The sequence below is a fragment of the Topomyia yanbarensis genome, chromosome 2, assembly GCF_030247195.1.
Source record: "Topomyia yanbarensis strain Yona2022 chromosome 2, ASM3024719v1, whole genome shotgun sequence".
In the NCBI taxonomy this organism is placed as follows: domain Eukaryota; kingdom Metazoa; phylum Arthropoda; class Insecta; order Diptera; family Culicidae; genus Topomyia; species Topomyia yanbarensis.
Window position 1 is genome coordinate 189,914,005 of NC_080671.1, and position 18,089 is coordinate 189,932,093.

Here is an 18,089-nt window from a genome sequence, read left to right on the forward strand (position 1 = left end):
GGTTATCCGAACGTTACAGAAATTTTGGGTTATCCGCTCGTTATAAATTTTGGGTTATGCGCTCAGTACACAAACTTTGGGTTATCCGCTCTTTACTCAAATTTTGGGTTATCCGCTCAGTACTCAAATTTTCGGTTATCCGCTCAGTACTCAAATGTTGGGTTATCCGCGCGTTACTCAAATGTTGGGTTATCCGCTCGTTACTCAAATTTTGGATTATTTCATCGTTACTTAAACTTTGGGTTACCCGCTCTGTACCCAACGCTTGGGTTATCTGTAACCCAAACTTTGGGTAGTCCTCACACTACCCAAAATTTAAGTTCAAAGCTTGTTACCCAAAAGTGAGGAGATGCACTTTAGTCCATTTTGGGTAGGATTCTACCCAAAATTAGGTAACGGCCGGTAAGCGTGTAGACAAGTTTTGATTCGAGCCAATTGGCGATTTGCAGCAAAACCAAAATTAGTCATGCGACACCTATGATTCAGCTCATGAACTGGCAAAGTGATACAATTTGCTTTTTTTCACCCGTAAGTGAGTCGTAGCTTACAACAAAATCTTCATTATCTTCTCGGAAAAAGCTAACCACTGCCAAAATATGAATGAAACGAGTAAGAAATTTAGTTTTATTTGCAATTATTCTGAAAGTACAGCCATTTGCAACTATTTGACTCATACATTTCTTCGAAATGTAATCGGGGTATTGTGGTTATAAAAAATCGTTCCATAAATAAAGTTCCAACTCGAAACCGAGACCCAATCAGCACCAATGTCAAACTCCTTTATATTTTGAACTACGTAGGAGATTCAGTGAAGACTATCGGAGAGAAGGATCGGCTGTGCATGATACAAAGCTGACACTTTCCTATTAGTCGGATATATTCTTTCCTCACGTGATCTGGAGTTTCATGAATTTACACCATCTCATGAAGGTTTAGCTTAACTTAGGACGAACGGGAAATGCTGTTGCGGCGGCTACGGTGCTCAACAAATTACATTTCGAAACAGCGCGCATATAGCTCTGCGAATAATAGAAACCCAAGAGGGTGACGTGACGTCATATTTTCGTAGCCAACATAAGAACTTTGCTTGTAACAAAATGAACGAAATTAATTCTAAATACGAACGAGAAGCACTTTAGTTTACATCAAATCAGTTAGTGTTCATTGTTTTCTATTGTTTACTGCTACTATTGTTTGTCGATGACATTTTAAGCGATTTTGACGTTGTCAAACTGACCCCCATCGATCGGTGGAAAAACGATGTTGCCTATTGTCAAACTCTGTATGTAGAGATAGGGATGCCAGTTACCTGTAGAAACCACTATGTTTTACACTCTTTTCGCAAGATGTTTACTCATCATCTGATAAAATGATGATTTTCTTCCATTTTCATAAACAATTATCAACAAATTGATCGGTAATTTGGTGTTTAAAAGTCATATTTTACCAATGTTTACAGAAAATGTATGCACTATGACAGAACAGAATAAAATCAGCTACACTTTCCTTCCAGCGCTATCTGCGAGCGGTTTCAACGTAGAATCGCCAAGCCGGTTAGAACCTGACTCAGTTTCGGGTTCAAGCGAAAACGCCATTAATTTGTCTCTTGAAAGCTGAAAGGTGTCCGCTTCAGATTATTATACTTATATTGTTTTTGTTTTGCTACATAACAACAATGGAGAATATTGCAGATATCGGGACCAAAACGCTTTCCGACTTGGTGAGAGCATTATTTTATTATTCCTACAAGTAAATAGTGAAGGATTTAATGTGTACTATTTATAGGAGGACGAATCATTCCGAAGTGTATCCGATCTCCAGATGTCCACATGGGACGCGGTTTCCGGTGGAGACTCCATGATGGTTGCCATGTTTCAAAACAGCGGTAAGAAATAATTAGTTATACTTGATCGTATTTAATGCTTAAAATTTTACATGCAGCTGTCAGTGCTGAAATCGATGCCTATCTAGAGTTTCTACAGAGCAAGGGTTCACAAATGAATGGTTCAGATTTCACCGAAGTCCATAGCTCAGCGGAGCAACTAATAGACCAAGAGCTTCTGCAGGAAGAACAACATCTCAAGGATGCTTGCAATGCGTTTCAGGAATTTATTAATGGATCGGTAATACAACAATACTGCCTATAATCGCAAGCCCGACCCATGTGAATAGGGAATCCCACAGAACATGGGACTGACTTGCTACTATAGGCAGAACGGTTTTCTCAAATAAATTTTGAATGGTATTTGTAGTTATCATGTGGCTGGAGTGACATAAATAGGGTAAGAAATCTATGTGGCGAAATGAAGCAACGAAACAATGAAACTTCCATTGAGAAACAAGAAATCTTAACCACGATTAAACAAGAAAGTGACGAGGTCAAAGTTCTAAAAAAAAATATTAAAATAATCTATGAAGGGTTGAAGTAAATTTATGACGTTTCTTTAACAATAGTAATTATATTTATATATTTCCTTTCAGCAAACAGTTGACGGAGAAGAAAGCTACTCACGCAAAATTGAAAGCGGATGCGGATCTATTAATTCGTGAGATGGACTCGTTAAACGCATCCTTAGCTAAGAAAAAGGTCGCTTGCAGACCAAAGAACATGGAGTTGTTGTATTCAACACCGAACAATCAGTCAAAATGAATTATACGATATTACTTGACTATTATAAAAAAGCCGTTGACTTTGTCGCTGTATTTATGAACTTGACTATTCGTAATACAATCATTTTAAATATTGAACATTATACCGAGCTTTTTTATTTATAAACATTAAAGCTAAAACATATTCGGAAACCGGGTCGGAATTCTGAATGGATTACAGCTTAAATGCAACAACCGATTCCGACTCAAGCGGTTGTTACATTTGAGCTGAACTAATTGATTGAATAGTCGGCCGATTGTACTGACACAAGCCGATTTATTCAGTGGAAAAATTGGGAGGATTATGGGGTTGAAAATCGGGTGGAATTTTTATGTGGTGGTTCCAACGTCTCAGGGGATGTCCCATTCGCCTTCGCTATAAATTAATAGCGTTCTGTCTGAGTGTTGGACATTTCATTTGAAATTGATTTGGATAAGATCGATTCGTGATACGCACAACAGTCTCACCTGCAGGGGAAACCCATAGCAAATGGGACTGTTATGCGGATCACGGCAGTTCAGCCATTGCTAAGAAACACGAATGAGAGTTTGCCACATACATAAGCACAACTAACGTATTGGCAAGGATCATGCCAAACATTGGAGGAGCAAGATGCAGCGCGAGACGTCTCCTGGCGGGTGTCTCATCCTTAACCGTTATGTGTCCGACGCGGCACCCGGATATTTTTTTCAGGTTTCAACTAATGAAATTTCAATGTTTTATCAATAGCTGGAAATAGAAACTTTGTGACATCTTAGAACTTCACTAAGTCAAGCTTTTGGGTTAATAATATTGTTGATATAATAAGGGGGGGGGTGAGGAGGGGTTCCTGAATTTTTTTTACCACGTAACAGGCCGACTTGGGTACCATGGTACTAACAAAACTGAAATGCCAATAACTAAGGCAATTTTCAACCGATTTCGACACTTGGGCGTTTTGGATTCAGAAACTCATTTCAGATTTTCATTGGAATACCGGCAATATGGGTTTTAAAATTCTTGGAATTGCTTCAGTAGGCTGTATCTCGCGGTTTGGGAACCATTTAATGATTTGATCCCGGAACAGACATTCTGGAATTTTGATACTCATATTGCTAGTGTATATAAAGTAAGTATGTTCCAGAACCTGGGCTGCAGAAGATAACGAATCGAATTATGCGTCTTGCATACTATATACAAATCATATTCACGAATGTGTTTTGCCTCTTTCATCCGCAAAAGCAAAAATTACGATACCGAACCAAGCGCATTTTGTAGTTACTTTGCTATAGTGGTTTGTTATATCAAATAACAGATACTAATATTCGGAATTTGTGTTTAAAAAAAGATATAATAAATTTTTCGAATTATGTGCACATGACAAAACACTAACAGTTTTGTGGGATACATTTGTACCCCAAACAACTTTAAGCGAGCACTGTTAAGTTGGTCAAATGAAACAAATAGCTTTAACGGGAGTTTAATAATCAAATTGGTTTATGATAAAGATTGCTTGCAATTAAAATAAACTGTAACGGAAAAATAAGGATTTGAACTCACAAATTTGGTGGTACTTTGGTGTCATTATGGCGGCTCAAATTTAAAAAGGGCACATTTTTAAAATTTATTTTCCATCAGACCTAAACCTAGCTTCACTTCCGCCAGGTTTCGTTGTTCATGACACTCATATGGTGATGGTATAATAGCACCACTATCAAATTAGTGGTACATATATGAAGCGAGCACTTTCTGTCAGATTGTTCCCGGGCTGAGGTGTTGCATGATCCGGATTCCTTCATGAAAATACTTGATTTTCCACGAACTTAAGGTATTGATCGCAAAAATTTGGTGTGTTCTGTTGAAGCCATTAACGGATTTTTAAAAGTTTGGAGTCGTTCCAAGAGCTCCATTGGAGATGTCGAAGCATCTCTACTGGCGCGCTTACCGTATAATCTGAAGCATAAAATAACTTGAAGCATAAGATACCCCGTCATAGATCGTCCTAACGCTGATGATGGGACATCAAACGTGGGTGACGTCATATAAACTGTCGAATACGAATAGCCAATTGCCATAGCTTAATTTAATACATGTAATAAATTATACGAAACTGCCTTGCAGGAATGGTTTCTGATAAAAAATTAGAAATTTTGGTTAAGTACGACGGGCAAGGTTGTTGGAAACTGTGTCTAGGGTTGCCACCCCTCCGAGTTTGACCTGGAGACTCCGGTTTTCGGGAGCGATCTCCGGGTTTTACATCAATTTCTCCGGATTTGGTGAGAAGAAGCATAGGTTAATTTTTTTGGAATTAATTGATTCTTTACAAAATATTTAAAAAGTCTAAATTAACTATTACTCTGGTTCAGATTTATTTTTCCCGACTAACCCTTCGTTTCAAGATGGCGAAGAGTTCACCAAATATTGCTAATTTCTTTCACAAAGCAATAAAAATGAAAAACAAATAAAATTTACTACAACTTAACCTTCCGGAAGTCGTGCTAGTGCACTGAGTGCACGCTGCTCTGAAAATGTAGCGAAATCGTCTTAGGGGACCAGCGGCTGCTCGTTAGGTAAGCGATATGCGCGACTTCCGGAGGGTTAAGGAAAGTAATATTTCGCTATGTGCTACAATTGAAATGTTGCATTCTACTAAGTCGCTCAAAATGGTGTAAGAAAGTTATTTTACTGCAATTTTACCAAATCATTTCACTCTTAGTGGTGCTTATCACCAGCTGCACTAAGGTTTGGCAGATTTGTTCTAATCCAACTGACTAGGACACCATCAAACGAGCTCTTGTGGAGTTGTTGCTACTCCAGCAGCGATCCTTAACTGGGCTAGGGAGGTGAGTTTTGCCCCTTTGTTGCGAAATTAAAATTTGTTGGTGACGAATAACCGACACCACATAAAGTGATGTCGCAGCTCTGCCTCCTTTGCTCTCCTTCTCCTGTTAGTTGTGGAGGAGAGCAATGCTCGTACGATCTCCACAGTGAGAGTAGCTGGTGCCTTTGTATTCTTGGCACTTAGTCGGGGAAGTGAAATACTACACCACATTAAACCGATAAAACCGTTCTCAAGCGTGAAAAATTTACAGTTTTACTTTAACGTAGGGTGACCATATGAGACAAGTAAAAAACCAGGACACTCGAAAGGGTACTGCTTCCCCCCGCTAGCTCTCAATCGACATTGCCTTTTCCGTATGTTTTCGGCAGGTTAAAAGTTCTGGGGTCTGGTAGGCAGAGCTTCGTCAGTAAAAAAGTTCTGGGAGTCTGGGAGGAAGAGCTCTGCCAGAAAGTCTTTCGTCGGAATTCGATCACCAAGACAACAAAGGCAGTTCTTGCTACACCACCATCAGCAAACGTTTCATGCTGAGATGGTCCGTGCAGGACCGACGAGGAGTTTTCAGTACTAAAAACACGACAATGACAACCATTATCTCTCGATTTGAGAGCTGCAAAACCTACCGTTGTTACCAAAAATTTCTCCATTTAATCGATTGTTATATGAAAACTGGTGGATAGCTTGGTGTAAATAATATCAATTTAAGCCAGAGCTTGAAAAAATTGACATCCCTGCGTGAACTTGAAAGAAAACAAAATTCATTTCATGCCCGTCGCGATGAATGAAATGTTTGGTTCGTTTTCCTCGTCATTCGTTCTCCCGACACAGCGTATTCAGGTTCGGACATGTTCGGTTTCAGAAGCAAACTGAATTTTGTTTCCGTTCTACCTATGAGAGGTATTATTGAGCAAAAGTGCACCAGATATAGATTATGCAATACAGCTTCTGCCTTCAAACTGTCCACATAAAAATAAATAAATGCTTTGGAATTTATATTTCCTCTGCACTCAAGCATTCCATTCTGCATGAAGTTTCAGTCAGTTGGAAAGTTAATGAATGAGGGAGGCGCTGAATCTGAATTTTGGTTTCGGTAAATACAAGCAGAAACTGATTTTGAAATTTCGTAGGACTGGTTTGAGCGCTACATTCCATACTCCCTATGATGTACGATGCTAGACTCGGCGGTTAGTCGCTATTCAGCGTCCAAGCGTGACGGCATGTTAATAGTCCATTAGCTATTTCATTTATTTGATACGCCTCAATGCATTACCTGAGCCGTGGATCTTTTAATATTATCAATGTGTAAATAAAAATATATATATATCGAATTTTATTGTATATCCATCGGATCTTGTGTACGCGATTTGTTACTTTGCGTAAAGATCTTATTTTTTGTTGAAGATCTATTTATTTCATTGCTTCTTGTTGCTTGTGGATCCCTTAGTCCGCTTTCTCTCGGTTTATCGTTTTCGTTCATGCTATACTCGCTGTTAATGTTGTATGGGTTTTCACGATTACCTGGTTTGAATTGTTATTGACTTTATTATCGGTGGTGCTATCAGTTGATTGGAAATTAGTAGGCGCATCACAATGATCGGACACGCTGTGCGTAGGGTCTCTTGTTCCAGTATTCGTTGGTGCCTGAGCTGCAACTCCGGTGCTTTCTGGTTTAGTTGATGTTGATAAAGGGCTGTGTGATGCTTGCAGTTGATATTGCTTCGTTAGAGGTTTGTGTGCATGGTTTCTCGAAGTGTGTCTTCTTGTGTAACAACGTAGGGCACGCAGGGGTCTGTCCTTCATGCGTGCACAACGTGATTTGACATTTGTTCACGCGTTTTGCTTTGAATTGAAAGTTCAGATATGAAGGAATAGGTTCCGACACTCGCATTCTCACGAAACAAACACCGTTGGACATATCTAGAAAAAATTTCTCCAGGTTTCAACCTTAAAGGATTCCATCTTACGTATTCCGACATGATGGTTGCAATAAATTTATTAATAGTACTCAGGTGTAGATCGTGCAGACGCATATCAATCTTATCATTGTCAATATAAACGGGTATCTTGGTCCTAACATTATCATGCTCAACGACATATTGCATGTTGTCTTCCATAGCGTAACTTTCCGTTATGGCCAAATTTTAAACGTTAACAGTAACGAGTGTGGTGTATGACGACGACTTCCGTTAGTCTAAACTGCATTTGCAAATTTGCTGTTGAGTTTCAAACATCTTGAAATGAATGATCGATATCGCACCGATGGAAGTAACGTTGCTTTATTGTTCAAACTGTCTTGGGATGAATTTTATTATTCGATTGCTTTGCTTGTTTATAGTACTGGCACGTTTCATATAGACAGCAGACTGTAGGTAGAAACGTTCGTTTCATTCACTGCACTGTTAACAAGCAGAGCGACTGATTAAGTACTGGTATCGACCCCGTAGTAATTCCATGATCCCCAGCTCGAGAGAGCGCTCAATGAAATTTTCCACGATAGTTGATATTTTTCTTTTTATGAAACGAATTTCCAGTAACACGAAAAAAGCCACTAGCAAGAGGACTCAAGTAGAAGCAGAAGCACCCAAACGCCGATGTGTCTTTTCAGAGGTACCAAAGAGGATTCTTCGGGTCCCAGATTGAAAGGCGATTTAAGCCGAGAAGAAGCGCTGGTAAACATTGTTTCATCGATATTGACGAGGCACTCTTGAGAGATTAAAAAAACATCGGAAGGTAAAATTGGGAGATTCGATTTATTAAGTTTTGTTTGTCGCATTCCGATAAAGGATGAGTATAAGTTGCAGTTATGGTTGCGGTCGGTCGTAACTGCGATCTGGAGCATAGTGAAAAGCGAAGACTGAATAAATAGAAATATATTAGGCTTACAGGAGAAAAACCAGGACAAATCAAGCATTTTCCTCGACTTCCCAGGACACCAGGACAGTCAATGTAAAACCAGGACATGTCCTGGGAAACCAAGACGTATGGTCACCCTACTTTTACCTGGTAATAAAAAGCGATCAAAGTGCTCTAAAATGCCTAGCAATCGCTTTGATTCCAATTTCTGTCTCTGTTTACTGTTCCAATCAAAATCCACCACCCCCCCCCCCAGATCAGTGAAAATCTCCGAGTCAAAGTCTCTCCATAGGTGGCAACCCTAACTGTGTCCATTAAGCTTTCTGTTTCCCCATGAGCCGCCGATTTAACTTAATTTCCGGTTAAGATATTGACGATTTATAAGTTTCTTAGAACATTACAAATTCGACGTAGTAGTAAGTATAAATGCGGATTCTACTCGGCAGTGATTTGTTTTGCCATTAGGCAATCCATGAGACGTTTCTGATCAGCTGATTATTTCTTGTTTACTTCTTCTGACGTTACTCCGAGGGGTGCGACGTCCGACAATATTGTTGATTCGGTCCAACATCAAACGAATCGGACTAACGAAAGATGCTTGTCGGACGAGTTTTTCTGTTCGCAGGAGTAGACTTGTTGACAGAACCCTCCGCTGAATTGTCAAACAAACGTCTAATGGATTGCCTAATATGCAGATATAACTCAATGCGTGTGGTGCTACTTCAGATTTGAGTGAATCTGCTATTCTTATATGAGCCTAGGGTCCAGCTCGGGCACCTATAATTAAAAATCTTCGAGATCTTTGGTTGATTCTCCGTATTAGCAAGTTAGATTCGGATCGGGCTTCTCAAATTTTAAAATTCTCGGGTCGGGTTGGGTTCGGATTTTACAAAATTATCGTTCTCGGGTACGGATCGGGTTCGGGTTTTTGAGTTTTAAAATGTTCGGGCTCGAGTCGGGTTCGGATTTTTCAAATTTTATAATTTCGGGCTCAGGTCTGGTTCCGGTTTTTAAATTTTCATGCTCTCGGGTTCGGGTGGGGTTCGGGTTCGAAAAAATTGAAACCCGACCATCTCTACTGTATACATGTACAGTCCAACGCGAAGCATTCTGGGAACGTGCATAATGCCATGAAATGCTTTCTACCTCAGTCGCGCGTCTCAAGCCGCGAGCGACCCACGGCGGCCAGGACGCCGATTCAAACCATGTCTGTAGAAATTTTTCTGATGTGCGGATCAACAAACCCGATTAACACAATATAAATAGTAGACACTTATACTTTTCAAAAGAATGCAAAGAAAAAGCTTATTGTTTTGAAAATTTTGAATAAGAACCTCCCCTTAATGAAAAACCTGTTTTAATCCACCTAGCGGTGCAATTGTGCCTTTCTCAATCATGAACACGAGAATTTTTCAGTTGCTTATATTTTCTTAAAAGCTTTCAAATGTATACATTACAATTTTATTATACATGACTTGACAACTATATACAAGAAAAAAAAATCATTATTCGAGTTCCAAAAAGTCGATTTTCATAAAAAAAATTTGGAGATAAAATCTCGACGTTTCATGCATTTTAAAGATGTTTGGCATCAAACGATATATACGAATTCGATTTCTAAAATTTCATGGGGTCCTCCCTTTGAAAAAAATTTTGAGTTTCGGATTTCATGGGAATTTCATATGTGACCGGACGGTTCAGTGTATTTTTCCGGAACCATATAAGCGATCCGTGCGAAATTTTATGGACATCTGTGGGGATAATATAGCTATCATTTGGTACTAAGTTTGTGAAAATCGGCCCAACCATTTTCGGGAAATTGATGTGAGTTCGTTAATTTTGAAAGATGGCCGTTTTTCCCGGGCACTTCCGGAACCGTCTATGGTGGTCAATGTAGCCAACGATAGTTTGGTTAGCCGTCGGTGATCTAGAACTGCAAATTCAAGTAGTTCAAGTAGAGACATTTTAGCGAAATTTTTACCTTTTTTGCTTTCATCGGAGTATCGGTTTAATCACAATTTGCTATGTGATCACACGCCACAACCCGTAACTCCAGAACCGGAAGTCGGATCGAGATGAAATTTAATAGCCATTTACGGGGGCGCAACACCTTTCATTTGAGACTAAGTTTGGTCTAGCCATCTCCGAGAAACCGATGTGACTGTTATTCTGAATTTGGATACTTCCGCCGGGGCCAATGTGGCCAAAGAGACTTTGAATGGATATTAGTGACCTAATACTACAAATCGAAGGAGTTGTGGTCATGTTTTGAAATTTTTTTACCTTTATACATTCATTGCAGAATTTATTAAAATCGACATTTTCTGCGTGTTCGTGCTCACCACCCTGTAATTCCGGAACCGGAAGTCGGATCCATTAGAAATTCAATAGCAGCCTATGGGAACGTTGCACCTTTCATTTGAGATTAAGTTTGTTAAAATCGGTTAAGCCATCTCTGAGAAAAATGGGTGACATTTTTGGTCACATACACACACAGACACACAAACACATACATACATACACACATACATACACACGCACAGACATTTGCCGAACTCGACGAACTGAATCGAATGGTATATCGTCGCTGTTGTGCTATCTTATGACAAGCGCCATTTTGCACATTTCGAGAAAAACGATTTTTAAAGTTTGAGATTGAGTATCTTGAATCTTATAAATGGAATAAACAATTCAAAGAAGACAATTGATGCTTTTATCGATTTTGTATTGATATCTCAAATATTTCGAAGATCGGTTGACTATGTTGTGAGTTTTCACTATAAATGTAAACAAAAGTCGCACTCACACGTGTCATAGGTGTGTATTGATGACAAAATTTGTATGGCGTGTCATATTCGTGCATGGAAAACTTTCCATAGAAAAAAATCATCAATTATTAACTTTTATTCATATCTTTGGCTTCATTTGGTCAATAAACAAACGGAGAGATGCATTTTGAAGGAAATGAGTCAGGGAATCTAGAAAAAATAGTTATTTTTGGTTACAGTGTTGCCAAATATGCTATATTTCCAGTTTAAAACTAAGATTGCATTTTTCTCACAATTCGAGCATGTTTGTTTTGAAAATGATTATGCCATTGTGTTTCTCAGATAGTTTTACATATAAAAACATCTTATACATCAAGATAATTTGAGCCAATCCCCAGACAGTCATTTGAAGCAAAACATTAAAAATTTCTCAGCACTTTTCTCGCTATATCTCAGTAACCAAGCAGAATGTCAAAATTCTGTAAACGCAACTTTGTAGAGATTTTTTAGACAAGTAATGTGGCATATCTAACTCAATTTACCCCAAAATGGCGTTTGTCATAAGATAGCACAACAGCGACGATATGTCACTCGGCCCTCGGGGCCTCCGTTAAAAAGTCGGTTTTCAGAGCAATTGCAATACCTTTCTATTGAGAAAGGCAAAAAACCATTAAACTTTCAAATATCTGGCAGACAATTTTCGTTCTACTAATGGTTAATCGGAACGAAACAAAGATTCTGATGCCAATTTATATGCATTCCATCGATTATACGATGTGCAATTAATGGAATAGTGCGGCAGCCTCCATAATAGGACCTACATGTTTTTAAATCTTTAAACAAAATTAAATTGATAGACAAATGACCCCAACTTTTTCGTTGCGTTATTTATTTTTACGCTATGCTTTGCTTTGAGATTATACATATGGGTACATAACAAGATAGGATATTCCGTGTATCAAAATCCTTGTACTACAGCCAAGTCATCATTGATTTCCAGTGTGGTTATTTAAAATAAGTGGTGTTTTGAGAAAAATCGTTTTCACCATTTCCGTTACTCTCCGGTGACCTTATTAGCATCCGATACAACGGTTTGCTTGCTGTCAGTTGTACTGATATTGTCCGCCTCCTCTCTGATACCCATCCATGGGATTCTACGTTCCAGCTCCTCGCGATACTTTGGGTGGCTGATGGCATAAACCCATGGATCCAAACAAGACACAACCTTGCTACACATGGCCGGGATCATTGTGCAGAATGGTGTCAGTTTTCTCCTAAAAAAGAGGAAGAAATCCAATCAATACAAACAAACAGTCAATTCGCTAATGACCTTACTTGTCTCCAAAAGCTCCAGTCATCGCCACTATGGCGTAAGGGGTCCATGAGCAAACAAAAAGGAAGAAAATCGTGAAGGCAGCTTTGGCAATACGAATTTCTACAGCCTCAGCTTTGGTGTTGCGATTCGCTGCTAACGATTCCACATTCATCTTACGCGCCTGATTTTTCAACATTGCTTCATGATCACGGACATGCCCATACAATTTCATGTAGAAGAAGCAAATCATGGACATCGGGATTGTGTATGCCCATGTAAAGATTGAAACCGTGAAGGCACGGGTTTCAGTATCGTCTGTTAAATAATCAAACGAGCACGTTGTCAGGTAACCTTCTGGGATGAAACGTCCCCAGATTTTAAACATTGGCAGCAAGGTGAACGGTGCTGTCCAGAACCAGGTCATAGCAACTAATATCCCTGCCTGCTTCCGGCTGAGGCGATTGTCCAGTGGGTTCGAAATTGTCCGATATCGGTCGAACGCAATGACGGCATTGGTAATCGCTCCACCTATACCGGAAACAGAACCAAGAGTCGCATAGACGGTGCAGGCTGTATCGTAACCGACCATTTTTTCAGTGACGGCATTAACCAGAAACATTGGCATCTCAATCATCATGAGAAGATCGAAAATGGCCAAATTCACTATGAACATGTTGGATCCGTTTCGAAGAGATTTAGATCTGCGAATAGAGGATACTATTAACAGTGGTGAAGCACCTAACAAATATAAAAGTTAAAAGTAGTTAAAAATTGTGAAATAAATATTTATTAGTTACTGAAGATAAAGGCAAGCACTTACGTAGAGAAAATCCACACGACAATCCCGTTTCCTACTAATGACATATTCATCAGTACAAAGTATATCATGCCCAGCAGCAAATGCATGTGGTATGGAGGTGCCGGATACACTTTCCAGTGCTCGTGAACGAGATGTTGATGCTCCGGGGGAAGATTCCATCCCAACATTTTGGGAATATCACCGGTTCGAGCCATAGGGAAAAGGGCCGCGTCGGACTCGTTGAGGAAATACATCCTTGCCTGGTGCGTTCTAGACAACTTGGTACAAACAACTTCGACGGTTTGGTTCCACTCGGATCTGCCACGATACACTAATCAACGGATAACGGCGAAACGGTTTATCGCAATACCAAAGTATGATTGTAACTAAAATTCTGCACAACCACGGAACAATTGGGACCGATTCTGTTCGAGAATGCTTCGCAAATGTTCGATCATAAATTCACGGGGTTGGGTTTTTATAGCAGCCTCGCCACATTCTAGGATTTGAGAATCGAATGAGCTAAATAGCTGTTTACGTGTCAATAATTTGATTACTACAAAGCGCAATCTTTGGTTGCGGAACGTGCGATAAAGGATTTGGGTGATGGTTTTCCAATGGTGTACAAGAAAGTTGAAAATGACACAGGATCGCGTGTGTGATTGGGATTAGGCCTAAATGGATAAAATCTGCATTCAGCACTGCTGTTTTTCATGCCCGACCCCGTGTTTTGCATACCGTATGTCCGAAAAGGATTTAAATTATAACGCACGCGGATTTGGTCGAGTATTACCATGTTTACAAAGCAGTTATGCGACGCACGTCTTGGTCATTCATCACTTCGCCACTGACCATGCAAGTACGCTATTCGAAAGTGAAGTATTATTTTGTTTGGTAGGTGAAAATTTTCGGGATACTCAGTCAAATCAGTAATTTTACTGAATACGGTCTGCAATTAACTTTTCATTTTTTGTTCATTTAAAAAACACTCAGCCTAATAATTGTGGTTGGTATTTAGATTAAGAAAATCTTTGAAATCGATAAAGTTCACTATTTTTACATACATAGTAAAAGTATCATTGAGTTCAAACTTATTAAATAGAACAGATTGCTACGGATTGTACAAAAAAGTGTAAGCGCCAATGCTTGGAGCTAAGAACGTTCTCTCGAGATGTCGCTTTTTACAACTTTTGAGATCAGTACGATATCTCACAATCAAGTAAAATATATGTAGAATATATCTTCTGGTGATATCATTGGATTATTAATATTATAATTATGAACGCACACATAATCGTTGTAAGTTATATATTCTTCCACAATTATCTTTTAACGCTAACGGTAAACGTCGAATGATCGTTACATTAAACTAGTCCAGCTTGTCTGATTAGGAAAATATATAAAAAGTTTCTTTAAGGACATTGTCAGGGTTAACAAAAATACAGAATAATCTGTATTTATACAGATTTTTCAACCATTTTCAGACCAAGAATCTGTATGTACAGATATGCAGATTTTTCCGTGTATGTACAGATATACAGATTTTTGAGAAATGCTGTGCCAAAATTATTTTCAGAAATATTTTTTTCAGTTTCAGTAATACTTCCTCTCCCAGCTTAGCCCTTCATATTAAAATATATCGTCACTTTTGAGATTGATCGCTGACTCTGAAAGGTAAAGGTTTGTAATACACTCAGGTTATCACCCAGCAAACGTCTGGCTGAAGTCTACTTCCAGAAACGTTAATTGTAATGCTCTGTGACTTTGTTAATCATCAATTTTTTTTCGAGAAGCATCAATTTTTTTCCGACAGCTACATTGGTCGACTTAATGTATATAACATTATATATCAACAAAAGTCAGTAAATGAAGAAGAAAATTATTTTTCCATTGTGCACATCGAAAAAGTTCAAGTTTCTGGATGTAAACTTTCAGAACAATTTGTAGTGTTTTTTTATAAAAATGTAAAAAGGTCCTTGCTTGACTGATTTAAACCACAAGAATTAATATCTTCAATAGATAATCCAGCAAATGGTTTAGCGACTCAACTGATTCGATACAGATATCGACACAGATTTTTGGAAGAGTAAATACAGATGAAAAGATTTTTTAAGACAAAAATACAGATTTAATTTTGGCAACCCTGTTCAGAGGTACCAAAGGGAATTCTTCGGGTCCCGGATTGAATGACGATTTAAGCCGAGAAGCGCTGGTAACCATTGTTTCATCGATATTGACGAGGCACTCTTGGGAGATTAAAAAAACATCGGAAGGTACAATTGGGAGATTCGACTTATTAAGTTTTGTTTGTTGCATTCCGATGGAGGATGAGTATAAGTTGCAGTTATGGTTGCGGTCGGTCGGAATAAATAGAAATATATTACGCTTACAGGAGAAAAATCAAGATAAATCAAGCATATTCCTCGACTTTCCAGGACACCAGGACAGTCAATGCAAAATCAGGACATGTCCTGGGAAACCAGGACGTATGGTCACCCTAGCCAACGGGGTTACTTGCCCAAGGACATAACCCCTCCCCAACACATTGAAACCAAGGCTCATAGAAAAATACTGGGCAATTATGAAGTAGGCACTACGGAAGCATCCCAAGGAGGTCAAATCTCAGAAGACATGAAGAAAAAGTGGGTTTCCGTACAGAAGAAGCTGCAGTCAGATGTTGTACAGAATCTAAGAAGTGCAGTTAAGCGGTAGGTACGAGCTTACGGTTGTGGTAATGGGTTATATTTTAGTGTCTGAAAGTTTGAAAAGTTCTAAACTTTTTTTTCGTGATGCAATTTGATGTGGGCCACTCTTTATTGACGGAATTTAATGAAATCCAATATTCTTCAGTATAATTTTCTTGTAGAAAGTTGTAATAAACCATACCATGGATAAACATATTTCATTGTTCTAAAACAATTTTTGCATGCCAAACAAAAGTAAAAGTTATCGTAAAATTGGATGCTGGAACAATTTGTTTCATGGGGTATTTTTTGCAAATAACCTAATAGTTGGTTGGTTGGTTGTTTATTACGGGCTACTTGGTCATTCACCCGAGAAGATAATAAAGTACATACATATTATTACATTTCATTGTGAATTTCATTGGCGATATTCTAAAGGCTGACTGATAGGTTGTTCGTTCTGGGTCGCTGGCGTGCTTTGGATTTTGGAATACTGCAGAGCGGATGAGGCGATCAGTCCGTGGAAGTACCTACAATTTCTCGAGCAGCTCGGCGTCTCTCAAGAACGAGATAGTTGTCTCCTCACTTGACGGGTCGTTGGCCAGAATGTCTCGGATTGAAGACGGTAGTTGATGAAGGTTTCGGAGGTTTTGAAATTCTAGGCAATCTACCAGAACATGTTCCACGGTGAGTCTGGTTTGGCATACCTGGCAGACGGGGGGGTCAGTTCGAGTGATCGTATGTGCGTGAGTTATTTTGGTGTGCCCCACTCGTAGGCGGGAGAGGGCTCTTTGTTCGAGTCTGTTACTCCGGTCGATCCATCGTTCTGGTCCTCCCTTGATTTTTTGGAGGTGGCCGGGTTGGCTCCTCCAGTGGTTAATAAAGTGAGCCATGGTTTCTGCTTTGAAGTAGGAGATGATATTTGTTGATGGGAGCAATTTGGTCAGCAATCTTCGGGCCTGTCTCCCACAAGCTGCCAATGAGTCGGCTTCCTCATTCCGGCTGATCCCGCAGTGACCGGGTACCTAGCATATAGTAGTCAATGAATCGCAGGTGTCCTTTATGGCCTGTATGTAAGGGGGGCGTGATGTTCCCGTTTTCAGGGCGGATATGACCGACATAGAGTCCGTCAGAATGATAGTCTGTATTCCCTCTGGTCTTCTTGCAATCGCGAGACTGATGGCAGCAGCTTCTGCCGAGAAAACGGAGCAGCTGGTGGGGAGGCGGTAGGCCAGACCAGTTCCTATTCCGCAGACGCCAACTCCAACTTTTCTTTGCAGCTTAGAAGCGTCAGTATAGATCCGGACGTGGTTCGGGAATCGTTGGCTCATCAGCTCTAGGAATTTGGCCTGAGCGACCTCGGGGGGAGGGCCTGCTCCCAGTGACCTGGATAGGTTGGTGTTGGTGTTCGGACTTCTCGTGTACCAGAGACGGTCCCGGGTCCTGTGGAGACGAGCTATTTCTGGAAGGTCTGTGCCGGTGTATTCCAGGAATATATTTTGAGCCGTTTTCAGGAGGGCACAAGAGCCACCGGAGGTCCTTTCGAGAAATCCTAGAGCGCGCCTGAGTGTGATGCTAGCGGCCGCCCACCGAAAGGGGGGAATGCCAGCTTCGACACAGGCTGCGTCGGCGGGAGTGCTCGGCAGTAGGTTAGATGCCAACCGAGTCGTTCCGTTGTACAGGGGAGCAAGGATCCTCAATAACCTAATAAAGTATTGTTCGGAATATGTTCCACATGAACGATCAGGGACGTGTCGGAGGCATTTAAGTTGGTTCGCAAAGCATACAGAAATGCCCTTCGATCCTCTGACGGAACTGGTTGAAAAAACCCATTCATAAATTTTCGTGATTTTCCATCGATTCATCGGGAGCCATCTGTTATTTGGGGGTTGAAGGTTGAAAGATTGCTTGAGGAGGGAACTCGACCCGCTCACTGCACTATCCACTGGGAGAATGGGGAGGAAACTGTTACTACTGCTTCTTCGACCCGTTCACTTCGTCGCCCGTTGCAAGAAGGCTCTCTGCTGGGTGGCGCTGTTTATGTGTTTGAAGATCCCAACGTCGGGTGACATAACTAATAAGTAATAACCGAAGCGAAAGATACGGGTTACATTGCATGATTGTTGCAATTTAGTGAAAGTTTAATATTCTTCTACATAAGGTTGGTGTTATTTCTTTTATGTTATCTTCTACACACAAATG

At 39.9% G+C, this 18,089-nt stretch overlaps 2 protein-coding genes and 1 long non-coding RNA gene across 5 annotated transcripts; 2 read left to right on the top strand and 1 right to left on the bottom strand.

Annotated features, from left to right (window-relative positions):
* The first annotated feature begins 1,555 nt into the window (after nucleotides 1-1,555).
* Nucleotides 1,556-2,711, top strand: LOC131682491 (uncharacterized). 3 transcript variants are annotated; one of them, XM_058963994.1, is made up of 5 exons: nucleotides 1,556-1,720; nucleotides 1,786-1,885; nucleotides 1,942-2,123; nucleotides 2,253-2,425; nucleotides 2,482-2,711. In XM_058963994.1, the coding sequence occupies exons 1-5, from the start codon at nucleotides 1,676-1,678 to the stop codon at nucleotides 2,648-2,650; spliced, it is 669 nt and encodes a 222-aa protein (XP_058819977.1). In that variant the 5' UTR covers nucleotides 1,556-1,675; the 3' UTR covers nucleotides 2,651-2,711. The 3 variants fall into 3 exon arrangements, with proteins under 3 accessions (XP_058819977.1, XP_058819979.1, XP_058819978.1); XM_058963996.1 differs by having other exon boundaries at nucleotides 2,253-2,282; XM_058963995.1 differs by having other exon boundaries at nucleotides 1,972-2,123.
* Nucleotides 2,712-11,961: 9,250 nt separating this feature from the next.
* LOC131682494 (opsin-3-like) lies at nucleotides 11,962-13,671 on the bottom strand. The gene is made up of 3 exons (XM_058964008.1): nucleotides 13,225-13,671; nucleotides 12,425-13,105; nucleotides 11,962-12,363 (listed from the first exon to the last, which is right to left on the bottom strand). The coding sequence occupies exons 1-3, from the start codon at nucleotides 13,455-13,457 to the stop codon at nucleotides 12,144-12,146; spliced, it is 1,134 nt and encodes a 377-aa protein (XP_058819991.1). The 5' UTR covers nucleotides 13,458-13,671; the 3' UTR covers nucleotides 11,962-12,143.
* Nucleotides 13,672-14,022: 351 nt separating this feature from the next.
* On the top strand, nucleotides 14,023-16,099 carry LOC131682495 (uncharacterized). The gene is made up of 3 exons (XR_009304092.1): nucleotides 14,023-14,097; nucleotides 14,795-14,877; nucleotides 15,223-16,099. It is a non-coding gene; the product is annotated as an uncharacterized LOC131682495 (long non-coding RNA).
* Nucleotides 16,100-18,089: the final 1,990 nt, after the last annotated feature.